A 14,456-nucleotide genomic window follows, 5' to 3' on the forward strand; every position below is an offset into this window, starting at 1 on the left:
ACCGCATATTAGCTAAGAGTTAGCTCTGTAGCTTCCCCTCCGTTAGCCCAAGGGACTACATTAGTTTAAGCCTAATTATTCCCAACCACAAAAATGCTTCTCCAATCAGATGCTTTGACTGACGTGCACCAAGTCTCTCAGTTGAACGGCATTGCCACAGGGGTTGCGCACACCAGCAACTCCTCACTGGCCTAAACTTACAGTCCGCTCAACACCTGGAAAGTGGTCTCTAAAATCTTTGCTCTGCACAGAATCAGTCCATGGCCATATCACGCTATCATCGTGGTGGCCGTGTTCATCAGTACTTATTCGACCATTCTCGAAGAACTCTCCTTCGAAGCGCAATAACCCGACTCGCTTAGAGATGCCACTGCTACACTGAAATCGTAACTGATGACTATACATCGGAGTGTCATGGGATTAACGTTGGTGTCGATGTCGAAGACAAGGTCGGAGCTAGTGGCTGCACCGCCATGTGTGAGATCCAAGGACCAGACCAGCCCTCTCTCAGAAGTCTCAATGTTCTTTTGAACAACAAATTGAGTCCATCTCCCTTCGAGGGAGTGATCCTCTTTGTTGACCCAGTGCTGGCCTTTGTGTCTGGCAGGAAACGAGTCGCTCCTTGCCCAGCTTGTCGTGGGCTTGTAGGGCGCGCGTTCTATGAATGGGACATCGAAAACCTTGGTCGTTATTCTTAAGATATAGGTCAATCCCAGATTCGTGTAGGACTGACCGGAAGTGAGAGACCGTGCAAGCGCGTTGTTTAATTCCAAAAGTCCTCCTGCTGTTGCTTCCACAAAGAGGGGCGCTGTAAAGCTCTTTTCCAGATGTTCGATATTCGCCAAGAAGTTTCATCATACTCCGACCTTCCAGCCGGACCATGACCATGTCGGAAAACTATCCCTTCTGAAAAACTCAGTCTTTAGGATGTGGATTTCACTCCACGCTGGCTCCCATAGCATTGCCCAGAGAATAGCGCCCATGACATCATTATGCTTCGATTTTACAAAATGGTAAACATTTTTCTCTTCCAGATTGGAAAGTTGACAGCCAACCCATCGTAGTGGTTGACCCCAGTATTGTTCTAATGATGGTTCTAATTGGGCATAGAAGCCAAAAACACCCTCAATTGCCCTCAACACATCGGAGTCGTATGTAAGTTCACGCTTGGAGTATGCCTCCAAGTTTGTCATGAACCTCCAACTCCTTGGTAAATATGTGCCTATGTCTGAGTCTTTGTATAAGATCCGCTCAAAGACGGGGAAAGTTATAAGTTCGCAATTTGCAAAGTCTTGTGTCCATTCCTCGGCACAAGTCATACATACACATTGGTGGAAGACCTGGTCCTCAGCAATGATGACGCACCTGCAAGAGAAGACTGCTTCCTGGTACTTCCACCTCCTTTTTGACCATTTCGAGGCGCCCATGTGACTTTTGAACGACATGGGCTTGTATCTCCATGTCGTTCCATTGAGTCTGGAGTTATTTGCAATCGTACGAGATCGTTGCCCGACACCAGGTAAACCATACGATGAACTCTCCCCGGTAGCAGCTATTATGGTGATACTTGCTTGGTTTTCCGCAAGTTCGTTAGCTCTCTGTTCAAAAACCCTAAGTTAATAAAAAGCTTCTTTTACAGAAAATAAAATAGTAAAATAAGTTATATATATAATATATTTATAACTATTATATATTACTTAATAGTAATAAAACTCAAAAAGAGAAAAAAAGAAATTCAAGTTATTATAGCATTAAAGCCAAGATATTAAGCTACTTCTTGAGTACCTGGCAAGTATTCTGGCCCTGACAGTAATAAAACTAAGAATCATCTTCTTAGTTATGCCTTTAGACGTAGGAAATATTATCACAAAAAGAGAAATAATAGTCTTTATTAATAAGGGTAACCCTTTATATTTAAATCCTTTATAACTTGTTTAAGAGAGGCGTGTTTAACTAATCATAGCATAAGTTCTTCTAAGAACTTTACAGCCCAATCTCCATATATCCACCCTCTATCTAAGAAACCGACTAGGCTAAGATGGAGATACCTGCAATGTTCGGAGCGTAGCCACTGGTGTTGGGTACACCGTTGGGGATACCGGTGATGGTGATGTTGTTCGGCTCGCTGGTGGAAAACCCGGTCAACTCAACGAGGAAGTCGGGCAGTACTGATGCTGTCCACGAGTATCCAGATACAGGGAACAGAATGTTAACCGAGTTGGCACCGTTCACCGAGATCCGAGCACCTCTAGCGTTGGGACCAGACTCGTTGGGATAGATGATCTCGCAGTTAATGTAGTTGATCTTGATGTTCTGCGTGGCTTTAGACGTCTTGATGCCGGTGAATGTGACGCTGCCGCCACCGTCGCTCTGCTTGCCACCGACGTATCCGGCAGCCTTGCCACTCGAGCAAGCAGAGCAGTCTACAAGTCTCGCACCGTTGTCAAGGACGCCCGAACTACCCTCAACGTAATTGTATCTAACAGCTGGAGGAGTGTATGCTTGTATATTGGTCAAGCGCAGCGCAGACGAGCCGTACGGCTGCAGTTTCGCAAACCAGTTGCTGAAGTAATGCCATTCCCGGTTCGCGATCAGGTCATGGACATCGGCACGGGAAACGTTGAGGGAGTTAAAGTCGAGGTAGTAATTACCGCCTTTACCAGACTGGTCCACGATGAGTACGGCCATATCACCGCCAGACAAGGGACCAGCGTAGACATCGTAGTCAGGGTACCGCTGGATAAGGCGCACGGGCGCTCCAAGGTCATCCTGGTTGATGGCGATGAGACCAGTATTGCTGAGAATGGACTGGGTCTCAGATGGCATATCGACCACATTGGTGCTGATCATAAGGGCGCTCTTGAACATGGCCCAGATGGCGAAATGAGTGGCTTGCTGGGACTGGGTCATCCCCGGGTTACCAACCTCCAACAGGTCCATATCGCCGTAGTGACCAGGTCCAGAGTTGCCCTGGAGCATGACGTGAATGGCTTCGTTGGTGATACGGAAGACAGAGTCCCAGCCTCGAGCAATATCAGCAGCCACACGCCACGACGTAGCAATGGGCTTTGTCCACACGGCCGGGTCAACGTCTCCGTTGGCTGGCAACGCCCACTCACATACCATCATGCCATTGATCCCAACATCCCTAAGTGCATTTGACAGGTTTGTATATCGCTGGACGAGCGTGTCGTCCGGCCCGAAGCAGTTATCAGCTTTGACATAGACTGTGTTCCATCCAGCAAACTGCAATGCATCAGCCTTCTCGTGGTACTGAGACGCTGGCCAGTCCTCCACGTAATCGGGCATGCACTGGTAAGGTGTCGCACCCGTGTACATGCCCCATTGCATTCCTTGGCTAATTGCATACTTGCTCAGGGGCGAAATGCCGTCTGGGAAAGTCTGTTTATCGTATGTCATTGAGCCGTTCGCGGCACGTTCTTTGCTGAACCAACCACAGTCGATCTGTTCATCATTATCAGTCTTTGTCAAACAGCCCCGGCCAGAGGTCTGTGTCATACCTGAAACATGGTGTACCCGAGGTCGAAGAAGCCCTTCTGTTTCATGGCGGTGATGGTGTCGTGCATATATGTCTGGTTGGGACTACAAACAATATCCTCCAGCAAATGTCAGACAGCAGCTCCTGTTAGCAGGTCTTTGGGTTGAACAGCCTACATTATAGCTGTTGTAGCCCATGACAGGCTTGGCACCGAAGCCATTGCTCTCCGCGAGAGCAAGTAGAGGCAGGAACGCCAATGTTGAAAGCCAGGACCTTGCCATATTTTCGAATCAGTGACTTCATTGGTGACGGCCTTTTTGTCGGATCTGTAGTAAAGGCTTGCCCACCCAGACATTTGCGAGCATTCGTGATGTATATATACACTACGCAATATATAGAGTCATCGACATTCCCTTGCCGTCTTAACCGAGAATTGCCAGTGTGGAGGACGACGATCTCTTCTTTGCGCAAGTTTTCGCGAACCCAGTCCATCGAGAATACGACTATTGTCTGCCATCTCCCCATTTCTCCACAAATCGGTTTTTTGGGAAGAGACTAGCGCTTCATCTATACGCACAATTCGTCAGGAAAACCCATAAGAGGTGCGCTTCTAAGCGCAAATGACCCGACGGGTCTTTGTCCCTTACAGTTAGGATCCGCTTCCCCGCAAAGTTATAAGACAGTTAGGCGTACTAATCCCAATTTGCTGTCGCTCAAGGCTTATAAAAAGAATACTTTGCTTGACATATTATAGAAGGTGCCCCGGATATAAATGTCATTAAATCGCCATAGGTAGGGAAGGAAAACTTCAATGCTACTCACAGAGCTTGTTTAATACAATAGCACCGCAAGTACTCCGATCTATAGGGAAGAGGAAGCTACGCGCTAGATTTCCATGTTATTATCGTTTCTGCTCCTCTGATCATACACGGAAATTCTACTCCTTGTAATGCGAGGAGATTAAATCCCCTCATTCTTGGGGGTCATAACGGTCGATCGCGCGGCATATAAATGCCGTTTGGCCCAGTATAGCTCAGAAAACACCAAAGTTCCGCCACGTATCAGACCAAAAACAGAGCTAATCAGCATCAGGCATTCCGCTCGCAAAGCTGAGGGGGAAAAGCGAACTTTTTTTGCTAGTAGCCGATGCCGCTATATACAGTAGATCACAAAGTTCGTGTTATATTCACTCTCCTTCCTATCCTGGAAGATGCTTTGCATGGATATTCTTACTCATGGATTATTTATTTCAAGCTATGGATATTAGAGGTGCGGAACGAAGAGTTATATCAATAGAGTTCGTTCGCTCATGGATACGACTCGTCATGCGGTTAGACCCAAAGTGAGCTGGTGACTAATGGTTGTCCAGACGGAGCGATCTATGTATATCTATTTGTTGAGCAGGCAATAACATGACGAAAAATGTGTGAGTTGACATATCAGCGCTCAGCCACGTACTGGATATCTCGGTTCTAGGGCTGTCATTAAGATGAGATGACTGGGATGAGACGACTGGTGGAGATGTATTCTGATGCTTGTGAGGGCTTTCAGGATAAAAGCAAGTGTAGGCTTGATGATACGGCCTAGCATTCTATTCACTCTGACCCTTAAAAATCACTGAGGAGCAGTCAGACTGCCACTGCTCACTCGGACACTCAGTGATTGGATTCATTGATTTGGTTCAGTCACGTCCTCAGCCACTGTGATTAGATTCTCCTGAACCACTCAATCACAACGGCACACGGGTACTAATTTATCGCCTTCTCGTGGCACCTCTCTTCTCTGGAACCCAACAAACATAACCGCTTTTACTGCTGAACTACTTGCAAGAATAAAATGAGCGTCAACGAGGAAGGGCAGTATATCCATGTTTTCTTCCACAGGAAGGACAATACGACAAATCCGGAAGCGAAACTACCAAAGCTCAAGGAGCTCAACGATGACTGGGACTACGAACTACACGACGGAGCAACTATTCTTCAATTGAAGCACCGAATTCGATCCAGTCCCTCTCATTGCATCGCGGACGTGACGGATCTCGTGGCTGAGAGTGGGTTTGGAGAGAGCTGGAGACAATCTCACCACGTGGTGAAGCCTGAGGCGACTGGGGAAACTCAGGAGGATAAAAGAAAGGTGAATTCTTGTTAGATTAGGATTTGTTGGAACTCGGCTTTGAAACTTAAAATAGCCAGTATGATTCGGTAGAGAACGCCATTGGAATCTCATGACACATAATTTGTGACGTACTCAGCTACCTGTGCCTTTTTGCCTAAGATGTGAGTGATATTCTTCAATTATCATTATATTACTCCAGGAGGGTTTCAACTCGATTCCATTTCTTGTATATCTTGCACTTGAATTCTACAACAAAACTCGGAGCAGAAGTGATCATGTCCAAAATATCTTCTTTCATTGCAACAGCGAGCAGGCCGGGGGAAGCTCAATACAGGCGGTTTACATGGACTCACTGCTCTTGGAGCTAACGTACTTAGAATCATTTCACAATCTGACTCTGATGTAACTGCTCATCACATGGTGAATGAATAGTTGTGTGTCCGTGGGAATAACGCTGGGTTCATTTCAGTGACAGAGGTAAAACTCTCTGTGCAAGTCTCTGGAAGACGGTCTATAGTCACACATGTCACTGCTCATCGCCATAGAAGTGTTTGCGTCACAGCCCGTGTTTCCATGATACCTTCCCTAACTCTGTAAGTGGCATTCAGTTCTCGCACGAGCATCACTGCAAGTCACTGTCAGTAACCATAGCATCTCTGCAGAAGGGCCAGATTCCGGGTATATAAACCACCATTCTACAGCCAGTCTACAATCTCAATCTTCGCTCACCCACCTTTTGGTTTGATGAAAGCTCAATCAATATCTGTAAAGATACAAACAATTCAACGCTAGTCCCAAGATTGCAATGCCGAAGAAGGAGCCGAAAGAGGTGATAGTCATCAAGTTCACCAGAATCGGAACTACACCTGGCAATGAACAGAAACTTCAGGACCTCGCCAGAGAATATGGAGATCATGGCGCCCAGATCGTTATTACCGCTGTCACGATGAGTGTCGGACTCCCAGCGAGAGGACGATTTCGACTTGGCGGTGAATATACAATCAAGAAGTTTGTGAAGCAGATGAATGATCGAGGCTTGTTGGATGATTGGCATGTGAATGAATGATGACGTTTCTATTATGGTCAATCAGTTACATAAAATGAAGATGGCGGGGTGAGGTGCAAATCAGAAATTGTAATCTAAAACAAAAACTGCGTACATACTTCTATACACTAGTTCCAGCAGACTTGATTTGACTCAATGCACGCTCTTATTTGGTGGCTGTTCATGTCGATGCACTGGTCGTTGATCTTGCCATGATGCTACAGCTGTCTGATGTGGATTTTACTTTATTAAATATGGTTCAATACCATCTTTCTTATCATTCCTTTATTCCCACTTGGCCCTGTTCTGCTCAACAAACTCCTTCCAAGTGACAGGCTTCTCATCCAGGAGATCCAGGCTCTCCTTGAGATCAGCATCGCCGTAGTATCCAGGGTCCTCCAAGAGCATCATGTTCTCAGTCAGTTCCTTTGCAATAGGAGCAGGGAGGAAAGACTCGAAGACATCGGCGGGAACTTGGTTGAAGGTGGCGGGCTTTCCAATGACTTGGCTGAATTCGGAGATGATTCTGTTGGGGGAGTAGTAGTCGGTGGCGGCAAAAATGCGCTTGTTGATGGTTCCAGGGAAGTTCTTGATGGCGGCCTTGACAAACTTGCCTAGGAAGAGTTAGTAGTTATCCATGTTATTGTGGTTGGTTAACTTACCCATGTCGGCGTTGACGTCAAAGAGAGGAACCTTGGCCTTGTCGCCGTCGGCGGGGAGAGCCCAACCATAGCTACCGTCTTCATTCTTGCGGATCGAAGTGAAGAGGTTGGAAGCAAAGAAACCAGGAAGAACAAATGTTGCGGGGACGTTGATCTGTCGGATGTATTCCTCAATCTCGGCCTTGCCCTCAAAATGCTTGATGTGAGTCAAACGGCCGTTGCTGATTTTCTTAGTGTCAAGAAGAGACGAGAAAATGAGCTGCTTCACGCCAGCGGTCTTGCACGCGTCGGCTACAGCCTTTCCTTGAGCGATCTCGCCGTTGCCGCTGTTTGTCTCCCAGTAGTTTGTGACGAGGAAGACAGTGTGAGCGTCCTTGACAGCGGGAGCGACTTGCTCGGCAGTGTTCATGTCGGCCTGTAAAGTCAGATTTGTGTTTTGGTGGAGAATGCGATTTTAACTCACGGCAACGACCTCGACACCCTTTGAGGCGAGAGATTGGGCAGCGGGCTTGGAGACATCACGGGTGATGCCGCGGATCTTGAACTCTTTAGAGAGAGCGGGGTCGTTGAGGATGGCACGGACGACAGAGCCGCCCTGGTTGCCAGTGGCGCCGAAAACAGTGAGAATCTTGGACATTTTGAGTTATTAAATGTTGTTTTGGTGAGAATTAAAGGGTATGTTGATTGGATGGATGGAATTGAGAGTGAGTTGATAATGAGACTGTTATTGAAGACGAGGAGTTGTCTTTATAGGTCCATGACACAACCGTGATGGTTGGTGTGTCCAGCCACAAAGCTGCATGCATAATGACACAGAAATCCTTAGCAATCGAAACCTTGTCCACTAGGACAGATGAATAAAGTGCCAGACGCAGCCTCGTACAGCAGCGGAGCTCTGCGCTACGCCGTGCCACTGAGTGGTATAATCATCAGGTAAGCCGTATACCAGAGTCGGCATGTCGGGGAACGCCAAGACATCGAGATGCAGCCCTAGCTGAGCAGGGAAGGTCTGTGATGGGGCTATTGGTGAGATTAATTGTTAGTGATGGGGAAATATGGAGATGGGCTATGACAAAGCCAGAGTCATGCAGTAGTGAAGATGCACTAAGATTAGTAACACTCCTCAAAAGCCCCGCGCGTTGAAGGGAGAGGGGCTCGGGAAACGATGCGATTACCGGGCGGGAAATAGAAACTTTGGATCTGTAATTCGGATATTTGAAGAATGCCAATGCCGACTTCTCCATTATTTCGCGATACCGACAGTGATCACGCGCGGAGCTAATCGCGCCGTGGACAACGGGCAAACCGATGCCACCGACAGAATCACGTGGTGATAAGAGATCGCAGTCACGTGCTCTCATCTCATTCTGCATCAGCTCTCACCAAAGCTTTCAGGCACGGCGAGGGCGCGTCAAGGCCACCTCCCTCACTCAAATCGCGCGCGCAACACGTCAAACATGGCCGAATCTCAATCCGACCAGAGCGAAAATGAGTCTCACAACGAGCGCTCTCACAGCGAACAAGAAGATGCCAGCGAAAATGAATCCGGCGCTGAATCCTCCGAGTCCGACGATGATTCCGACGGCGGAGGCTTACTAGATACCATGGCCGCTGACGGCAGCGAAGAAGAGTCCAGCGATGAAGATGACGACATTTATCACCACAAGGACCTCACGCAGGACTCGTATCTCGACTCGTTCCCCCAGTTTGGTCGGCTTCCTAGTGAGTTGCGCAACACCATCTGGGAGCTGTACTGTCCCGAACTCTGCGCTCGGCATCGCGTGCTTGACTTTCAGATCTCGTATGGAACAGCCCTGCATCCCGACGCAGCAAGCTCTTTTGTTTGGACCGTACGCGACGGTATTGCTCTCAGCGATCAGACAATGAACCTCCGCGCGGTTTTTGCTGTTCACAAGGAGTCGCGCGCTCTCGCCACCAACGCCTTTCCTGATTCTCTGAGTATCGATGCTGGGTCTGGAGACGCTACTGTTCGCTTTAACAGGAATTCAGACGTTGTTCTGATGAATGGTCTCAGTTGTCCGCCTGGGAGGATGGTGTTTCACTTACCAGGCTTTGCTAGCGAAGTCAAAAACTTTGCGCTTGGTGGGCCTAACATCCTTGATGATCTGAGCGGTCCCGATGTACCAGCACTTTTGAGGCAGTTCACCCAGCTGGAGTGCTTTTACGTGAACGTCTCGAGTACGGATTGCCAGAAGTCGACTTTGGGTTGGTGCACGTCGGATCTCATCAACCGGTATCAAACGCAAACATACGAGAGGCAGCCTGGACTCGGAGAGGACTTGCAGTTCTTGTGGTGCTGGCCTGATTTACAGCGACATCCCGACTTTGCGAGATTCCAGATCGACAGGGATACATGGGACAACTTACCGGACCCTCTTGGGAGCGAGTTGGAGCAACGAGGTCTCAAGGCATGGCCTATGGTCGCTTTTGAATATGAGCGTGGACTTCGACGATTTGAGTTGCTACAAACACTTGGACCGGACCTCGGCGACGACACTTCGGATGAAGATGACGACGCCGATGATGACGACGGAAACAATGGACCTGATCTCGATGAGTATGAAAGTGATGGCATTGACGACGATGAGATTGTCGAGACATACGATCCTTCCGACGAAGAGGGCATCTCATTAGCCAGCGGCTCCCCTCCGCCCGTCACCCAGGAAATCTCGGACGATGAGGATGACGACGGTGCTGGCGCAAACTTCTCCAGTCCTGAACCCGAGCCTGAAGCAGCGCCCGTACAGCGTGGACGCAAACGACGGGTGGTATCCGATTCCGACGATGAAGATGAGGAGGACGTGGAACCCACAGCGAAGCGCGCAAGGACACGAGTTGTTGAATCGGACGACGAAGACGATGAACCAGAGGTCCAGACACGGCAGCGCTCACGGGTGATCATGTCAGATGATGAGGATGAGGACGAAGGCGGCGTGTCCAAGGAGCCCCACGCAAGCGAGTCCTCCAGCGAAGAAAGCGAAGAAGAAAGTGACGAGTCAGAAGATGAAGATGCGCCGCCAAAGAAACTCTCTCTCGCTGAGCGGCTACGTCTCCATCGACAGGAAAACCCCGTGGACGATGATTCAGACGCAAGCAGCAGGACTGCTGACGAGGAGAGCGAAGATGAAGATGTAGAGCGCAATCCTTTCACGATGGGCATGGCGGATGAGTCAGATGGAGAAGGCGAAGATGGCTACGACGAAGATGATTATTAATCCATAACATACTTACTTCGTAGGTATATCGTGTCTGAATAGATTTTAATGTAATAGAGAATACCCCCAGCGATGGATCAAACAGTCTTCCCAGCAGCGAGTAATTCCACAAACTGCTCTATCTTCTTCCTTCCCGTCTCCGGCCTCTTCGCCGTTTCCAACCTCCATAAAAAACTATATCTCTTCGTCCTATTCAACCCCGTCCAAAACTCCCCTGCTGCTTCATTCCCCTCCAGCGCATTTTGAAAATCCTCTGGCACGATTGCATTACTCGACGATGAATACGCCTTCTCCCAGCGTCCATCCTCCATCGCCGCATCAACCTCCGCCTGCCCAGCGGGTGTCATGCGACCCGCGGCGATTAAATCCGCGACTTTGTTGACGTTGCGCTGAGACCAGAGACTTTTCTTGCGACGCGGCGTGAAGCGCTGGATGAAATGGGAGGCGTCGTGGGATTTGCGCTGGCCGTCGATCCAGCCGTAGCAGAGTGCTGCGTCGAGGGCTTGGTCGTATGTTATTGAGGGGATGGGGGAGGTCTTTTTTGCGATTTTGAGCCAGAGACCGGTTGTGTTGGTGGAGTGGTTTAGGGAGAGGTAGGATTCGAATGCCGATGGGGTTGGGAAGAGTTTGGTTTCGAGAGGGGTTGAGGGTGAGGTTGTGGGTGCTGGGGATGAGTTTTGGAGACGGGTGAGTCTTTTGGTGGTTGATCTTGTTGTTCTTGACATTTTTGGTGTTTATAAGAGCGTGAATGAGAGTGGAAGTTCACGGCTGAAGTTGAGATGAGGATGACGGTAAGCTGAGCAGAAGGACCACGCTAATCCAGATTCAATCAATGGACGATTGGATGCTCAACAACTTCAATGCTCGTTTTTCTTTAACCCGCGATGATTCTTATAAAGCCGATATATTTCATACACCAACTAATGATGATATTCCGCATCTTCCTGCTCTAGTTCAGACTTAAAAGGCTGCAATTTGAAAATGTGTAGGGTAGCCTAAGACGCGTCAACGCCTCGGAGAGAACAGCGATTCCACCGCACGTGATGGGAAAAGCTACACAATGAGCCCTTCAGTGGTGGATACCCAGTGAGAAAGTCTTGATTACAATATCGCAGCATCTTTCAATCTCATACAGATTGTTTGCGAACGATGCCAGTGGTAAAGAGACCATGTCTTCAATGTAAAGGTGAGATCGTCGCGTCGGTGGCTGGATGCGGGGTGCTGACCGGGCTTTAGAAAAACATGTCAAATGTAGGCAAATTCACTGAATCGAGCAGACACGGATAGCGAATGATGACTGATTAATTGTAGGTGATGAAGGGCAACCGAGGTGTCATCGCTGTATCATCAAGAACTTACCTTGCGCTCGGCCTGCGAAGAAAACTGTCTTTCGGAATTCATCAACAGGACCTTTGACGAACCAGACCTGGGTAAACACTGAGATTAGGGACTGTAAGCCATTGTCCAAAGATATTGTCACGGAGAAGAACGGTAGCTAATCATTCAACAGTCAATGTAAACCCACAAAGTCCACTAGAAGGAGGCGCAGGTACATCTTCAACAGCCGCGGCAAATTTCAATGACTCTTCAGAGACAAGAGAGCCAACTTACAACGAACCACCAAGAAACAACCCAGTATTCCCGGTGGCAAACACATCGCAATCAGCTGGAAACTCACCGAGCTACCCTTCCTCGCCATGGCAGCGTGCAACAGGTCGATCACCCACGGACCTGCCGAGCGCATACACCGCAACCCACGACCATTCATCTCCGTATGGTCCACCGCAAGATCATGTTCCTTCTCCCCGATCACACCAGCCGTACAGTTCAGGAGAATCAACAAAATTTCCTCTAGAAAATCCACAAGAAGCGTGTTTGCTGCGATACTTTGTTGAAGAGCTGTCACATTGGGTACCGACGATCTGGCTATAGCTGATGATAAATGCTAACGTGATCAGCTTGACCTGTGCGATGAGAGACGGCACTTTCAACTCGTTGTACCGCTCCGTGCTCGACACCATCCACCACTTCTCTATGCCATATTCGCGCTCTCAGCGCGCCATCTAAGCCGTCTTCCGAAATACAAAACACCACAGGGCATTCTCTACCAAGGGCAATTACTCCCCAAGCTCACACCACACGATGCAGTAGAATACACGTTGAAATGCATCCCCGCTTTACGAGACTTCCACCTCATCCAAGACGACGAGAAGCTCGAGAGCATCATCGCCACAGCCGGTAAGACTCACCAAATCCCCACTAACGTTAGCTCACGCTGAAAGGTTGCAGTTATTCTCCGGCAGTTGGAAGAGATCGACGACGAAGAAGACCAGGAGCAGGAGCGGAACCAAAGGCGGAACGCAAAACCTCCGGTTAATTTCCTAGCCATTATCGACGCTGTTCTTAGAAGTCCACCGTCGAGGACCCTCTTTGGCCGCCGATCACTTATCCAAGCGGCGTATTGGATGGCCGTTCGCCAGGAACTGTACCACTCATTCACAAAGCGTCATCCGCCAAAGATGACTCTAGATCCCGAGTATGGACACGGCGCGTCGAAGGCGAATAAGATTGTTCTTCACACGGCGCAGGTTGCGAAATGGCGATGGGCTGATGGGTCAGAGCAAGAATGGCGTATGTACTACCTTTGAATAAGCGGTGGTGCGACTAACGGGTTCAGTGCGACTTCAGAAGCAGGGTGAGGTCCTCGAGGACGAGGCACGAAGGGAGTATCAGCCGTTCTATGTACGACCAGCTGACAGGTCGAATGGAGAAATATTCCCGATAATCTGGTACTCGTCCGCGCTGGAGGTGACAACCATGCAGCTCAGCATCATAGCGAAGATGGTGCTAATGGCAGAGAACCCCTTCCTCGGGTATGTCAAGTCAAGTCAATCTAATTTAACTATAGTATGTACATTTTTAGAGAGATGATCCACTGACGTCGAACCAGCGGAAATTCATCGACACGTGCGCAGTGGAGAGAAATCGAGAATCAGGTACGGCAGATGATTCTGGACCTGTGCGGGATAAGTCTCTGCCATCCGGGATGTCCACCGGCTCTTGTGCACGCCGCGTTTGGGATGGAGCTGTACGGGGACTTTTTCACGGACCGGTATGAGAGGAGGGCGTTGAGGGGTGTAGTTGATAAGTTCCGAGATGCTCGGGCGTGGCCCGTTCAGAACCTGTCCAAAATGTTTGAATGAGCACAGTACATGCAATTGGACACATTCAAAGGCAGGATTACCATTCAGAAAAGGGACTGTATTTCTTGGCGGTGGCCTAATCTTGCATCAATGGAACCCTTCAGGCGCGGAACTGTTTTTCCCGCGACGGCGTAAATTGACCACTGTATCTTTTATTATTACCGCTGCTGAATCCGCCAAGTCGCACCGATATGTTTCGGCACTGCACTCAAAGTGCAGATCCTTTCCGCTGGTGAAATGGATTGTTTGACGGGGCCCTTGACCAGCTGGGGCAAGGATTGAGGGTCGTAGTCGGCAGGATCGTGTCAGAAGTGACAAAAGAGTGGAGATGTTGTGATCTTCGGAGGTTTTGTTCAAGACCCTTGTTTGTGTTTGTTTGGTCGTCTTACCAATAGTGATTGCGATGAACGTGTGAGTTAATAGGGAGAGTTTTACTTTGTCGCGGCTGGAGAGCAAACATTGCGAGACTCGGGCATTTTACTGGTGCGAGGTGCGGTACAGGCGCTGGAAACCCCCGTCGTTTTTTTCACGTTCAGTGCCGATCTCCCCCACAGTGCAATCTCCTGACAGCTCACAAGGTGTTGAAGCGGGACGGCATCTATCTACGGGATATCGAGAGCTAGCTGTGCCACTGAAACCAGGACAATTGAAGTAAAGGCTGTGATGCCACGCGATATTTCTCAAGACTTTTGCTCG

At 48.9% G+C, this 14,456-nt stretch overlaps 6 protein-coding genes across 6 annotated transcripts; 2 read left to right on the plus strand and 4 right to left on the minus strand.

Moving 5' to 3' along the window:
• Positions 1–305: 305 nt before the first annotated feature.
• On the minus strand, positions 306–1,445 carry FPRO_12719 (uncharacterized protein; the record flags this gene model as incomplete). The annotated part of the gene is made up of 2 exons (XM_031223266.1): positions 306–818; positions 867–1,445. 2 exons carry the CDS (start codon positions 1,443–1,445, stop codon positions 306–308), a joined length of 1,092 nt encoding a protein of 363 aa, XP_031088642.1.
• A 583-nt stretch (positions 1,446–2,028) lies between these two features.
• FPRO_12720 (uncharacterized protein) lies at positions 2,029–3,566 on the minus strand (the record flags this gene model as incomplete). Its single annotated transcript, XM_031223267.1, has 2 exons — positions 2,029–3,465; positions 3,522–3,566. The coding sequence occupies 2 exons, from the start codon at positions 3,564–3,566 to the stop codon at positions 2,029–2,031; spliced, it is 1,482 nt and encodes a 493-aa protein (XP_031088643.1).
• A 3,378-nt stretch (positions 3,567–6,944) lies between these two features.
• Positions 6,945–7,958, minus strand: FPRO_12721 (uncharacterized protein; the record flags this gene model as incomplete). Its single annotated transcript, XM_031223268.1, has 3 exons — positions 6,945–7,273; positions 7,322–7,736; positions 7,785–7,958. The coding sequence occupies 3 exons, from the start codon at positions 7,956–7,958 to the stop codon at positions 6,945–6,947; spliced, it is 918 nt and encodes a 305-aa protein (XP_031088644.1).
• An 820-nt stretch (positions 7,959–8,778) lies between these two features.
• Positions 8,779–10,557, plus strand: FPRO_12722 (uncharacterized protein; the record flags this gene model as incomplete). The annotated part of the gene is made up of 1 exon (XM_031223269.1): positions 8,779–10,557. One exon carries the CDS (start codon positions 8,779–8,781, stop codon positions 10,555–10,557), a length of 1,779 nt encoding a protein of 592 aa, XP_031088645.1.
• A 77-nt stretch (positions 10,558–10,634) lies between these two features.
• Positions 10,635–11,282, minus strand: FPRO_12723 (uncharacterized protein; the record flags this gene model as incomplete). The annotated part of the gene is made up of 1 exon (XM_031223271.1): positions 10,635–11,282. One exon carries the CDS (start codon positions 11,280–11,282, stop codon positions 10,635–10,637), a length of 648 nt encoding a protein of 215 aa, XP_031088646.1.
• Positions 11,283–11,706: 424 nt separating this feature from the next.
• Positions 11,707–13,760, plus strand: FPRO_12724 (uncharacterized protein; the record flags this gene model as incomplete). Its single annotated transcript, XM_031223272.1, has 8 exons — positions 11,707–11,743; positions 11,794–11,808; positions 11,869–12,009; positions 12,068–12,468; positions 12,516–12,795; positions 12,847–13,188; positions 13,235–13,430; positions 13,508–13,760. 8 exons carry the CDS (start codon positions 11,707–11,709, stop codon positions 13,758–13,760), a joined length of 1,665 nt encoding a protein of 554 aa, XP_031088647.1.
• Between the last annotated feature and the right edge of the window lie 696 nt (positions 13,761–14,456).

The sequence above is a fragment of the Fusarium proliferatum genome (assembly GCF_900067095.1).
Source record: "Fusarium proliferatum ET1 genome assembly, contig: FPRO_scaffold013, whole genome shotgun sequence".
NCBI classification, from domain to species: domain Eukaryota; kingdom Fungi; phylum Ascomycota; class Sordariomycetes; order Hypocreales; family Nectriaceae; genus Fusarium; species Fusarium proliferatum.